Genomic DNA, 14,073 nt, shown 5'->3' with positions numbered 1-14,073 from the left:
TTAAAAACACCCATGGAGACTCCCACAGGACAGCAGTGTCAGCTACCAGAGCTCTCCAGTGCTCCTCGGTCCTCACAGGGAAACATCCCAACTCTCTCCTAAGAAAAAGCCTCTTTTCGGTAGCCTACAAGTCACCACGAGGCCTCCTCCTGCCTCTGCTCACCTCACTTCCTACCCTCTAGACACACAGCCCATCCTTTAGGCCATTCCCCTTCTCTGTGCATGCTGTCTCCCCGTACTAATGAGTTAGAAGCTGAGTGTGCTGGCAGGAGACGGAGCCTAGCTGGAGGCAGGTCATGAGGGTGTAACCTAGAAGCTCTATTCTTGTCCCTGGCACCTCCCTTCTCTCTCTGCTGCCACGGGCTGAGCAGCTGTCCATTACGCCCTTCCACAATGCCATTTCTGCCTTGGAGCCACCAGACCATGGACCGAACCCACTGAACAGTGAGCCAAATAAACCTCTTTTAAATTGTGGATGTCAGCTATTTTACCCCAGTGACATGAAAATAACTAATACGAACCACACAGACAGACCAGAGGTCACAGCAAATCAGTGAGTCAAAATCAAGTAAGGGAGCCAGAAAATGGCCACAAAGCACAAGAAATGAGAGAATCTTACAATACGCCACATCCTGCCTCAGATCGGAAGCCTTTACTACACCTCATGCTGGGGCAGGAGCCAATGGTGGGTTCCTAGGAACCAAAGGTAGATGTGGAAGCCAGAAATTTCCATCAGAGATGGAGATGAAGTTCACCTGGCAGGAATGGGGAGCATATCATCAAATCACGACTTTCTCTCGTGCCCTCTATATCCTGCTCACGTATGATGAGACAGACAGCTGTGAGGCCCTTCCAAAGAGCACACTATAATCGATCCAACAACTCCAGCATTTCCTGGACAGCTCACAAAATGATCCGGGATGATAGACAGTTGTGACGGCTTAAAAAACTAACTTTCAATCCAGAGTATAAATAAAGAGCGACATTAATGATAGCATGAAATAGGGAGATGTGGTAGATCCTCGGCAGATGGGAAAGGAACTAGAGATGGAGGGGCAGGGGAAGGAAGGGTGAGCAGTATCTAAAAAGTGAAGACACATCATGTACATCTACCAACTCCCCACAATAAATATATTATTATGTACGACAGACACATACTCATAAATGTAAAGAAAAAAGAAAAAACTTAATTATTTGCTACTGTGGAAAAAATTATGATATTTAATAAAATAACACTCAAACTGCAGTCATCACACTTTGGTGTGGATGGCACAGTTCCACTAAGGCCAGGAGTCGGAAATCTACCGCTCTGGGAGATGTGGGCTGCACACAGGGACACATGTCAAGGGGCTGGCACTGTCCTCCCTACTCCCTGCTCCTCTGCAGCGCTCCGCCCCTCTCGAGAACATGCGGCTCCTGTTTCCTCAGGCCACTGCAGCCAGCCTCCCGCAAGCACTGCACACCCTAGGTGAGTTACTGCCTCAGTGCTGCCCAAGTGGCTACCTGGTGGTGGTGGTAATGGCAGATCGTAGCCAACTGGCAGCCCTCACTTCTTGTAGTGAGTACACATCCCCCACACGTTCCTCTGAGGCCTCCCAACTACGCGAATGGCAAAAGCAATCCTATTTCCCCCAGCTGGCTGCTGGACAATACGGTCTGGGCTGGTGTTGGTCGTGGTCATGATCATGGCTGATTCCCTGGATCCAAGTTGAAATGTGGGGACTGACACTGGGACGCTAGTTTCTGGCCCACTTCCCCCTGGCTCCTAAACACTCTCACGTGAAGAGGGCAACAGGCCTGCCATGTGCGCGTGTGTGTGCGTGTACACACGTGTGCATGTGAGCGTCTGTGCTACAGTGTGGACTGAAAGCCCAGCCCAGCCTGACCTTACCTGCTGCCACTGCTTTCCTGCTCCAGGAGCTCCTCAGGGCAGCTGGGGCTGCTCCGCTGCTCTGGGGAGTTGACAGCTCCGGGCTGCTGCTGAGCAGGGACAGCTGTGGCTCCCTCACCACATGCTGGAGCTCCGGGCCTCTCCTGCCAGGCCTCGCCGGCCTCGGTGGCCACGTTCCTCTCCTCGTGAACGACTGAGGCCCTGAGGAAGAACAAACATCCTGTGGAGGGAGCGCTGCAGGGTGGCCCTGGCTCACCCTGCCACCTTCCTTCAGGGCCCCAACTGCCCTGCCACCCCGCTTCTCCTGGGTGCCCCATGCCCCGAGTCCCACAGCAGGCACACACCTGAGCACCTTGGGACAGGCACCCCAAATCTGCCTAGGTGAGACCTGCCCATCTCGCAGCTTTCTGCCTGATTCATGACTAATCATTTAGAAATAAAGCCATAAATCCCGTGTACATCTGTATGCTTGAACATACATCTACGTTCTTTATATATGTTATTACCTTGCTTTATAGATATTACTCAACTTACAAAGTATCTTCTAATTGATTTAGAGATAGACATTTACATAAACCTAAAATTTCCATAAATCAAGGAAACTTTTAATTCTTCCAGTATAAATAAAAATAATACTCTTTTAAAACTAACCAAATGATTTAAAATTCAGGTTTACAAAATTTAGGTAAGTCGGTAGCAAACAAGATGAGTTTTCTATTCTTAATAGAAACACCTACGTTGCCTGAGTTTGCAGCACTACATATACTGCAAGAATAATTTTATTCTATTTGGGAACATTTTTCATAGACATAAGCAGGCTTACTGTTCACATAAGCTAGTATCACATCTACTGGATGTTTAACATAAAAATGGAAATTTGCTTTCAGCCAAACTAAGTCATTATTCTGGCAAACTTTATTTCAACAGAAATTACAACATATCAGTTTAAAGAGTTTCCAACATCTTTTTGGCAACTTAAAACCTTAAACTTATGCTAAATTAAGTAACAGATATTCATTATATACCTAAATCATTTATAAGTAGGATAAAATACTTACTTACTAAATCCAAAGTTTATATAAGGGCTGATCAAAACATATGGCGTGTGCTTTAAAATTTTTACAGTAAAAGACACATAGCCATTTATTTCCCTCACAATTCTCCCCCTCACATCAAACACACTTATCCTCTTGTCCTTGCCACTTTCTGAAGCAGTTCTAGAAGTTCTTTCTTGAGTGTCTTTATGAGGTGTGATAAAAAATATGGTGACTACTGCTGCCGAGTGCCACACAGCAGAAAGGCAGCTAGCTCGTACAAACACGACACTGTGTCCTCATCCACCTTATTCATAAGATTTAACACAGTGCAACTTCTGAGTCTTCCCCAAAGTCAAAATGACTGTGAAAGGAAAAAATTTTGAATCGATTCACGACGTCGAGACAGCCACAGCAGCACAACTAAAGACACTCGGGAAAGAGGATTTCCAGAACTGCTGCAGAAAATGGCATGGATGACGGGAAGAGCATGCTCGAAGCCAGGGGGAGCATCGTGAGGGCATTTATGGCAATGTGTCTTACTGTGATACATTTTTGAAATATTTAAATATTCACAGAATTTGTATCATACTTCATCTAGTTTTGTGTATTATTTTACATGGTACAGAGAAGCTATACTTAGATCCACTTATAAATGATGAATTTGTCTATAGATGAATTGAAAATGATAAAAACTATATAACCTCAATAAAAGTTATGGGATGGCCGGGGTTATAGCTCAGCAGTTCCACAGACTGCCTTGCAAGCGCAAGGACCTGAGTTCGATCCCCGGTAACAAAAAACAAAACAAAACAAAAAAGGTATGGGATGTGTACTCATAAACTTTACTAGTGTGCCACAAAAGGCTGGTACATGACAGTTCAAAATAACCTACCTCTGGAAAAATAGAGCCCGCTAAAAATGTACACACATTTCAGGAAAAGCAAAAGAGTATAAAGATTTTTCAACATATGGTGTTAGCCTTGTGTGGGGGCCCCTAGAGGATGTCGTATATTGCAGAAGACCCACTGCACTGGCAGCCCTCAGAGAAGAAATTGCAGATGCAGGTGCAGTGAACTCAATGACCAAGGTTCCCCAAGCAGCAGCTCGCAGTACCGATACATGTCTGAAGGCTCATGGCCCCCACTGTGAGGGCAAAGGTAACTGTATTAAGCTCATGATGTCTCCATAAATTCTGTATTAAATATGGATACAAATTTTTCTTTTCCTGAAGTGTGTACATATCTTTCTTGGTCTCTAAAAACCTTAATTTTGTTTTTCAGTTTTTGGTTTATTTGTTTTTTTTGCAGTACCAGGTATCAAACTCAGGACCTTGCACTTGCAAGGCAGGTGTGGTACCACTGAGCTAAATCCCCTGCTGCAACATCATTAATGGTTAAAATTATATTCAATTACATAAATGAGACTGCTACAAATAACAATGAAGAAGGAAAACAACTGCTTGCAAGGTATGCAATACATATTTTATTAAAAAGGACAATTTTGTTCTAAATTAAAATAACTAATAGGTTCAAAATATGTAAAATAAAATTTAAATTGATAATTTTTAAATTACATAAGTTTCACAAAAAAGAAATTTTATTTTTGAAACTGACTAAAATTTACTGGGTCTAGAGCTACAATAGCAAATATTTTACTGATGCAAACCTATACTTTGGTTTGCTCTGTTAAAATAACAAAACTTTCTTGGATCATTGGCCTGCTCCTAAAAGATTATAGTATTTCCTTCTGAGTAATCTATCTAAAAGCCAAAGATTTTGTGTGTTTTCAAATAATGCCCTCTCCTTTATATTGCCTTTATCACGCCCTTAATTATTTTTTAGTCTTTTCAATTCTAAAGTTGCTAAGATTCTTCACAATCATTTTAATTTCCAGTTACTTTAAAATTTGTTATTTTTATTCAAGGTATAACCAAATGTTACTCCTCACTAGTCCATACTCCTATTAATCAAATATTTGTGATCTCCTGACAACCTCTACATTTTACTTTCCTAAAATCAACCTGTAAATATACTTTACAACTAAAACTGATAGTAAGAGTTCTCAGAGGGTCCCTGGACAATTCCAAACGATTTGTTTCCTCACCCTGGAACAAAAGAGATGATAAAAATAATCAAGCTTATTTAATATTGTATAAACTGCATCATCAAATCCAAATATGCTAAGCCTTCCTCACAATATCAACTTTTGCCAGATGTGATACCACATGCCTGTCACCTCCTCAGCACTGGGGAGGCTGAGGCAGGAGGACTGCTTCAAGTTAAGGCCAGCCTGGGCTACATAGTGAGTTCAAGGCCAGCCTGGGGTAATCATAGCAAGACCTTGTCTCAAAAACCTAAATTAAAAATTAATTTTAATAAGTAAAACATTACTTACACAAATATTTCAGAAATTATATAAAATTACTAGCTCACTGCCAATGATGTTTCTACTTAATTAGATCCTGCTGCTTTGCCTGATATAAGTCTACAACACACACTGTTATCAACAGCAATTTCAACTGTTTTTAAAATGCTAAGCTGGTCATGATTTTACTTCTTTAAAGAAGTACAAATGGCCACTAAGTACAGGGAAAAATGTTCAGCACCTCTGACCGTTAGAGGAGTGCAAATTAAAATAACACTGAGGCTCCATCTCACTCCAGAAAGAATGGCTGTCATCAAGAACTCAATAAATAACAAACGCTGGTGAGGCTTTCAGGAAGCCGGGATCCTTCTGCATTGTTGATGGGAGGTTAAACCAGCATGACCACTATGGAGAATCCTCAAAAGACTAAAACTAGGAATTCCACTCAGACCATCTACCTGCCGCTAGAGAGTTAAAGACACCCTATGACAGTGATACGTGCATTCCCATGTTTACGGCAGCACAACTCACATAAGCGCCAGTATGTCCTCAAACAGGTGCGTGGATAAAGTGTAGAATTTATACAAAACGGATACTAAGCAGCAAGTCAGCCACAAAGGAGGATAAATCTGAGTTATTTGTAGGAAAACGGACGCACCTTGAGACTATAGTGTTAAGTGAAATAAATCAGACACACAAGCTTAAATATTGCATGGTTTCTCTTATATGGGAAACCCAAAGTAAAAATAAAGAGCCAAGGAAAAGAGAGATAATAGTACACATGGAGATAGACCTTTTACCAATGTGAAGGGGATCTACAGATGGAGGAGGGCTAGGGAGGTTTCAGATGCAATGTATACACATACCAATTCCTCACACTGAATGTATTCATTATGGACTGCTGCTACTACTAATAATAATTTTATATCTTTATATTATATCCAGTGGATTCTAGGCCAGTGGTTTTCAATTGGAAATTCAAATCACTTGCATATGGAATTCTATTAATACACATATGTTCATGACCTTTCCTTACCACCAGTTTGATTGGATTTTGCTGCCAAGTCTCATGGCTATAGATACGTTCTTATTCACGTATGCATGGCTCTCACCGGCTTGAAGCTTTCACTTATATAAAAACTCTGCCAATGTTGCTGCTGCAATTTTGTTAGAACAAGAATCCCCACATCTTTAAAGTGGTTGAGGAATCCATTTTACTGATAAAGTCATTCAAAACATCCACTAAGTTCCTCCTTTATCGCCCTTTTTGTCCTTATCCTCGCCAGCCCCCAGAAATAACAGACCTGGTAAACTGTTAAAGGTCGCTGATTGGATGAAAACCTCGATGTCCCAACACCGAAGGTTGAGCACCGACTGTGCCCTGTAGCTCTTTCCTCTGGATCACGCCAACTGTCCTCATCTGAAATAACAGTCCCCTCCCTGAGAATGTTCTGTCCTATGGGGGCTCGCAAAGATTCTAACCTGGTCAAGTCAGGCATTCTAAAATCCTTCCAAGGAGTTTTCTTCTCCTCACAACTCTTGTTATCTCAGCCTCGGTCTCTGCACGTCCTCACTCTGCCACCCTCCGCCCTCCCAGCATTCCTACTAAGTTAAGGGCAGTGGACCAAATGGCTTTCTTCCCGGTGCAGGACACCCTGGGGCTGAAGGCCTGCATGAATTTGGGGCATTAGCAGTGAGCTGTGGCGGTGCATGTGAATTGTCACAGACCAACAAAGCCCATGGGAGACTCATACTGAGTCTGTGAGCTCTGGTCACTTAGGCGCTCTCTGCCTAGCATGTGCTGAATCTCCAGGCTCCCATGGACAATGAGGTGTTTGGCATAAACCACATGGGGTGGACAAAGGATCTAGGCGAAACCAGGCTTATTTCCTTGCAACTGGAGAGAAGCCTTGGCGATGGTGCTTCCCTCAGTATTACCTTCCACCTAAGGCCTGCTCACCTTGCCTGGAGCCTAAGCAGACGACCTCCTGATGGCTTTTCTGCCCAGCCCGGCTGTGCAAGCCTGGCCTGATGTTCCATGGTCCATCGGGCCATGGCACTCTGCTGCACACAAACCCCGCGAGATGTGCTTCCTACCCAGTGCGCTCACGGCGCTTTCTGCCAGGTCACCAATCCATCCTCAGCTTTCCTCCCACGAGCCTTGTTTCCATTATCTGCGGTGCTGCCTCTAGCTCGGCTGTCGGCCGTCAGGCAAAGCCTTCCTCGGCCTTCCAGCACCCCGCTTAGCCACAGCCTGCATTTTTCATACCGCCTACACACACGGAACACTGCCCAGCATAGGATACCATGGGATGGGATAGAAAGTCCACAGTTGCTCCCTCAGTGTCTCTGGACTGGGTCTCCACAGGGCCTAAGGCTAAGCAGTCAAGGCGCATTGGCTGTTCTTCTAAGAAAAGCTGCTATCTGACAGGTGAACCTGGCCCTAAAATACCCTCCTACTTAACAGTGCCACTGCTCCAAGGTGGAAGAGCATGAGGAGCTCTCTCTGGCTAGCATTTCTGTCTGCAAGAACCATCTGCTTCCATGCACCCAAGTGGTTGGTGTTCTGTGGCGCTCTCCTGGAGACCACTCGGCCATCCGGCACTCTCAGTCTGTCGTCGTGTCCACAGCTGTACAGGTGAGGTGCCTCCCGGAGAGCCCTCCACCCGCTACCCACAGTCACGCGGTCCTCCATGCACACTGGCGCACGCCAGCACACCACGAATCGCGACCCCATCACTCTCTGCCTGCCCTCCACTCACAGGTTCCCCCACGGTCACCCATCCTCTCTCTTATTCTCTGACAGGCCCAACTTACCACAGGTGTGCTCTGGAAGCTGCCTCAGGCTTCCTACACCTGGGGGCACAAACTGCTACCTATCACAGCCCCAGGCCAGCAAGAAGCCATCAACAACACTCCAGGTCCAGGAAACCACTGCCGTGACCCCATTCGGAACACACCAGCCGCTGGTATGGAGCAGAGGAAGCGGCTCCATCCCAGCTGTAGAGCCCAGCCCAGCCCGATCTTACCTGCCACCACTGCTTTCCTGCTCCAGGCCTGCTGTGTGCGTGCATGCGCGCGCGCGCATGTGTCTGTGTGTGTGTGTGTCTGTGTGTGTGTGTGTGTGCGTGTGCGTGTACACACGCGTGCATGTGAGCGTCTATGCTACAGTGTGGACTGAAAGCCCAGCCCAGCCTGACCTTACCTGCTGCCACTGCTTTTCTGCTCCAGGAGCTCCTCAGGGCAGCTGGGGCTGCTCCGCTGCTCTGGGCAGTTGACAGCTCCGGGCTGCTGCTGAGCAGGGACAGCTGTGGCTCCCTCACCACATGCTGGAGCTCCGGGCCTCTCCTGCCAGGCCTCGCCGGCCTCGGTGGCCACGTTCCTCTCCTCGTGAACGACTGAGGCCCTGAGGAAGAACAAACATCCTGTGGAGGGAGCGCTGCAGGGTGGCCCTGGCTCACCCTGCCACCTTCCTTCAGGGCCCCAACTGCCCATCTCCTGCCAGGCCTCGCCGGCCTCGGTGGCCACGTTCCTCTCCTCGTGAACGACTGAGGCCCTGAGGAAGAACAAACATCCTGTGGAGGGAGCGCCCACCGTGGGCATGGAGGAGGGGCTGGTCTCCTCCAGGGTGGGGCAGAGCCCAGCCAGGCTCCGTGCTACCCCCGGGGGAGCAGCAGTGCCCTCCTCCAGAGGATCTCAAAACAGCTGCACCCTTGTCACTGAACACAGCAGCCTCTGAGTGTAACAGATGAAACCCAAGCCTGCGATACTCTTGCCACCCTTGAGCCCAGCAAGCAAGGAGTTTCTTCCCCAGCTTTGGAGGCCGAGGACTGTGAAAGTGCCTCCCTGACTTCACCTTATGCTCTCACTGCACGCAAAGCTAGGAATCATGGAAAAGAGAGGAGAGGCTTCTAGCCATTTCTACCCTTGCACACCCCGTCCTACTGAGCCAGGGGCACGAGCCCAGAATTCCAGCATTCAGCATCACTCCAACCTTGGCTTCCCCTGAACTCAATTTTCCAGCATCCAACCTCTCTGAAGTCTTCCCTTTGGTTGTAACTGGATCAAAGATCTAGTAGTCTAACAACCATTTCCAATTGGTGACCTCTCTTTGAACAAATAAGAACACCCCCTTCGCTCTTGCAGTCCCTCCACCAGATCCCTACACTGCTTGACAACCGTCATCAGCAATTTGAATTATGCTGGACATTTGCATGCTCCTCATGCAGGAAGAAGATAAACTTGAAACACTCATGCTTGCAACACAGCAAAGAGGAAAACAGCATGCTTTAGATGTAAAGTCTGATGACAAAAGTGGAACGGGAAGGAGATGAGATGCTGTATTTTATCAAGTGAAGGCCGATATATCTGGTAAAGGGAAGCAGGGGGCTTTCTAAGGATTTGTGAGTAATTCAAGAAGCTGTTCCTCTAAAGCTGTTTCATTTGGCTTGAAGGTTTTATAACCAACATCTGACACACAGTCTGCTGTGCCAGGAAGTGTTCTCTATGCTTTAAACACGTTTAACTCTTACCACACCCTGTCAGTACCACTCTTCTACAGGAGAGGAAACTGAGACACGGGGGACATGAGCAACACAGTGTTAGTAAGTGACAAAGCTTGGATTTGAACCCAAGTACCAGCGTCCACCTCTCAAGCCACTACACCATACTGTCTCTGCCTGCACGTGTAAGACAGGACGGAGTTAGCACCAGGTGTCTCTTAAATTTGGAACAGGTGAAAACTAGGGCTGCCATGCTCTGCAGGCTGCCATCCGCCCCATCCTGCTCATCAAAGCCCCAGGGGGCTAAGCCCCTGGTCACTGAGCCCGCGTCCACCGAGGGTCAATGGTGGCTCAGCTCTGAGGGCCATGGGCGCCGGGGGCCCCTGTGCGCACTTCCCTTTCCACTCGTGACCACGACGGCACCGCTCCCCGCACCTCCCCTGACCTTCGGACGGTCCACGCGGGGTCACCCCAAGCAGGGCCAGGGGGACGTCGCCACAAACCACGCGATGGGGGAAGGGCAGCGACAGCCCAGGGCCCACGGGGCGGGTCCCAGAAGAGCGGCCGGGCCCATTTGTGATCCTCCAGCACCACCTCACGGCCATCGCGGGCACGGCCTCAGGAGAATCCCGCTGAGGCCGGTCTTGCCGCGAACAGCCATTTCGCCCAGTAGCAGGTCGCGTTTCCCGGCGGACTCCGCGGCCTGAGCTCCAAACCTCAGGAAATGGCGGGCGTGCGCAGGCGCACTCACCACGGCCACACAGCCTAGGCGGGGGACCAACCTGTTGCAGCCACGCGCAGGTGCACGCACGCTAGCCAAATGCTCCCCAAGGCTCAGGCGCACAAGGGTATTGCACGCTGTAACCCGGAGTTACATAATGCAGGCGCACACGTTCTGCGTCAGCTGTTAGGGTCCCAGGCAGCCTAGGAGAAGGGATCCTCTGCGTTCCTCTCTTTTTTTTTTTTTCTTTTCTACCCCTAGGCTGTGTTCCCAAAAAGGTCAAGAGTGCTATAGAGCAGATATTGTGATATTTTTGGCCAGATAATTCTGTTTTGTGTGCTGGGGGGATCGGGTGATATACTGGGCAATATAGAATATTTAGCATCCTTGGTCTCTGCTCTTTAGAAGCCCAATGGTACTTCTGTCAGTTGTGGCAACCAAAAATGTCTCCAGATATTGTTAGATGCCTCCCTAAGGTTTGGAGGAGTCCAAGAGATTCCCTGGTTCATAACTACTACCCTGGTAAAATGATTCTTGACTTAGACTGAGAAAGAGAGGAAACAGGAGCTTTTAAAAAGACAATGATAGCCAGCGCGGTGATGCACACCTATTATCCCAGCACTCGGGAGGCTGAGGCAGGAGGACTGCTATGAATTTGAGGCCAGCCTGGGCTATATAGTGAGTTCAAGGCCAGCCTGAGCTACATGGTGAGACCCTGTCTCAAAAAACAAGAAGACAATGATGGTGGAAGAACAACTAAATCCAAAACTCTACATGGGGCTCAGGAAGTGTTTTGTCCTTTAACACTTCCCAGGTGACTCTCAAGTTTGTGAAACACAGTCACCAGGAGGAAAGTACTCCTGAATTTAGGCCCCAGAACTGGCCAGAGGCCTGGACTTTACTCCTACCCCTGCTCTACACAGAAGTGTGTCCCTCAGTTCCTCCTCTGCTAGGCCCTTTCCAGGGTTTGAGGCAGATTACATAAGGCCACACAGTATGCTTTCACATCAATAAGCTGGAAGATACTGGTTCTGGGTCTTGAGAGTTGGCTCAAAAAAAAATCATGAACTGGCTTTTGTAATTTCTGCTGAGTTATTCTTTGGTAGTCAGCTCTGCTACTTGGCCTGGAATAAATCATTTAACTTTGCTGCATGGCTTGTTTTGCCCCACCACGTCCATCTCACAGCATTGCTGGGAAGACTGTAAAATGGCTAAGCACAGCACACTGTACCTGTCAGCCATAGCTTTCACTCTGGCTGTTCATTGCCAGTGCAACTGGAAAAAGAGAAAAAGGCACATAAAAGGCCTCATGCCTTAGACATTCATTTCCCACTGCATCCCCCGTGACCCTACACCTGCTTCTTATTTAAATAAAAAGCAACTGCAATGGGATGTGAAAATACAAATGTGCATTCACTTTTAAATAACTGAATCATATCTGGCTGCTTGTTGGCTTAAAACCTGAATAAGATCCAATCTTCTTATCATGGATGACCAAACCCTGCTACATCTGAGGTGCTTCTCACTGGTTCAGCTCCATGCACTGTTCTCCAGAATATGCTAAGCACATTCCACTATTCCACTACGGCATTATTAGTTTTGTGGTTTGTTTCTGCAACTCATGTCTCTCTGCTCTTTCTAAAATCAGCTCCTTCTCTTTGCTTGCCTCAGTTGCCCCCTCCATCTACCTAGTAGGTGGCCTTCCTGCTGACATCTTTTATCTCAGCACCCTGGCAGTTCTCTCCAAAGTACTGCCCTACCCAGGAGGCTCCAACACTCAGCTTGCAAGCCTGTGCTCTCCATTCGAAGAGGACTGTGCACACAGAGGATGTCCCTAAGTTTCATTGATGGCCTCCTTTCCCACCACTCCCCAACCCAACAACCCTCACTGTGGGCCACACTCATTGCCAAGAAGATCGGGGTTTTTGTGCTCTTTACATATACGGTCCTCCCCCCTTGGAGGAGTCCTATTCACCTGTCATGATACAACTCAAGGCCACCTCCCCACCAAGCTGTACCCAGCCCCACCTTCTCCTGCTGTAGCACTGATGCCTTGTCCCAAGCTGGGCCAGGCTTTGTACCCTGTCCAGTCCGAGCACGCCTTGAAGCAGAGCCATGCCTGGTTTGTCTGCATCATGCCAGTGTTTGCTTGCTGCCTCCTGATTGTCAGACTTCCTGGCTGGGAGCAACAGGGTTTTGTAAAAATCTCCCTGGCCCCGGAGGCAGAGGTCAGAGTGTCCCAGCTGGGACTTTTGCCTTTGCCTTTGCCCCAGTCCAGCTGACAGGCCTCCCTGGCCTCAGCTTCCTGGCCAGAGGCCGATGCACACCCAGCTGCTTCTGTGCACCTCGGAAGCTCAGCATTGTACTGATGGCCTTACCCCTTCAGGGCTGCCTTTGTGCCCTCCGGGTCTGCTGCAATGTCACTCTTCCTGTTGGCCGGGACAATAGAGGCTGAAGTGGTGCTGGAGCTGAGACAAGAAAGTACACCAGCCCATGAAGTCTGAGACCCCAGGAAGCTGAGGGCCCAGGTCCTCCCTTCCCAGCTTCCTTCTCAGTTGTGCCCCTGAAGCCATCTCCCCTTCCCAGCCCCTCGCTCCCTGGGATGGAGCCCTGTTGGGCTGATGGGAATCCCTGGGATTCCTCACCCCGACTCCTCCTGCCCGGACAGGGTACAGTCGCTACAGAAAAGGTTCACTGATTCCCCTGCCCCATCAGCTCGGGTCCATACATGTCGGTACTAAAAGGTCTGCTCACCTGTCTCTCTTCTCCCACTGTCCCCAGGGGGTGGGTACAGTTCCAGGTCAGGGCCCTCCTCAGTCTCCCTGGGCTGTTGTGACGCCCCCCACCCCAAGGTGAGGGTAGCATGGATCTGAGCCTTGGTAACTGGAGCTGAGGCTGAGCCACAAAGGCTGTGCCCAGCAGGGGGACCCGTCCCCGGGCCGGTCTCCACACCCTTACCCAATGGCCACTGGTTCAGGCCCACAGGAGTGAGAGTGGACATGGTGAACATCCTGATTGTCCAGCCAAGGAGTGACTTGAGCAGCCGGGCCCAGCCTGTGGAAGGAGATCAAGCCTGGTCCAGGTACGGGACCTTGTGTCTATGACTATCCTCTCCGAGAGGGTGGCTTCTGTCCCCAACAAATGACGGGATGTGAGAAGCTGCTCAGATGCATGAGGCACAGTGGGGGGCCAAACCCAATCACACCCCAAGGCAGCCTGACGCCCGGGCTGGTGTGGCAGTGGCCAGGTGACTGAGCCTCCCAACTGTGTGACCCTAGGCATGTCAGCTGACCTCCTCAGGCCCCAGTGTGTTCTGGGAGGAGTACAGGAATCCATAACCAAGTACTCTGAATGATGGCTGACCCTAAAATGTGCTCCAGCTTTCTGTTCTTCCCGGGCCCCTGGCCCTCTGTATGCACCTAGCCGCTCAGGTGTGGCTCTCTTCTGACCCAGGCTTCCGTGACAGAGGCAGACCCGTGCACAGGGTGCCATGCTGTTGGGGTTGGGCCAGCCCATGCCCTCCACGCGGGCAGCCTGTGTTCCCGAGCCTCTCTGTGC

General features: G+C 48.8%; 1 protein-coding gene across 7 annotated transcripts in view; it reads right to left on the bottom strand.

The window, feature by feature from the left end:
* The window catches only part of Znf185 (zinc finger protein 185 with LIM domain), a 57,906-nt gene that overhangs the window by 14,447 nt on the left and 29,386 nt on the right, over positions 1 to 14,073 (bottom strand). For 5 of the 7 annotated variants that reach the window (XR_002025394.1, XM_019207655.2, XM_010625361.3 and 2 more), the window contains 5 exons: positions 13,474 to 13,569; positions 12,894 to 12,983; positions 8,800 to 8,848; positions 8,498 to 8,649; positions 1,892 to 2,092 (listed from right to left, as the gene is read on the bottom strand). Coding sequence is in view for 6 of the 7 variants with exons in the window: in XM_019207655.2 (XP_019063200.1) it covers positions 1,892 to 2,092; positions 8,498 to 8,649; positions 8,800 to 8,848; positions 12,894 to 12,983; positions 13,474 to 13,569 (588 nt within the window). In the remaining variant the exon portion in view is untranslated. Of the gene's footprint in view, positions 1 to 1,891; positions 2,093 to 8,497; positions 8,699 to 8,799; positions 8,849 to 12,893; positions 12,984 to 13,473; positions 13,570 to 14,073 lie in introns of all 7 variants that reach the window. The other 2 variants (XM_010625362.3, XM_010625359.3) reach the window with 2 other exon arrangements.

The sequence above is a fragment of the Fukomys damarensis genome, unplaced genomic scaffold (genome assembly GCF_012274545.1).
Source record: "Fukomys damarensis isolate Sample0158 unplaced genomic scaffold, DMR_v1.0_HiC HiC_scaffold_39, whole genome shotgun sequence".
Classification (NCBI taxonomy): domain Eukaryota; kingdom Metazoa; phylum Chordata; class Mammalia; order Rodentia; family Bathyergidae; genus Fukomys; species Fukomys damarensis.
The sequence above is the reverse complement of the archived record's forward strand: the minus strand, read 5'-3'. Positions and strand labels throughout refer to the sequence as shown.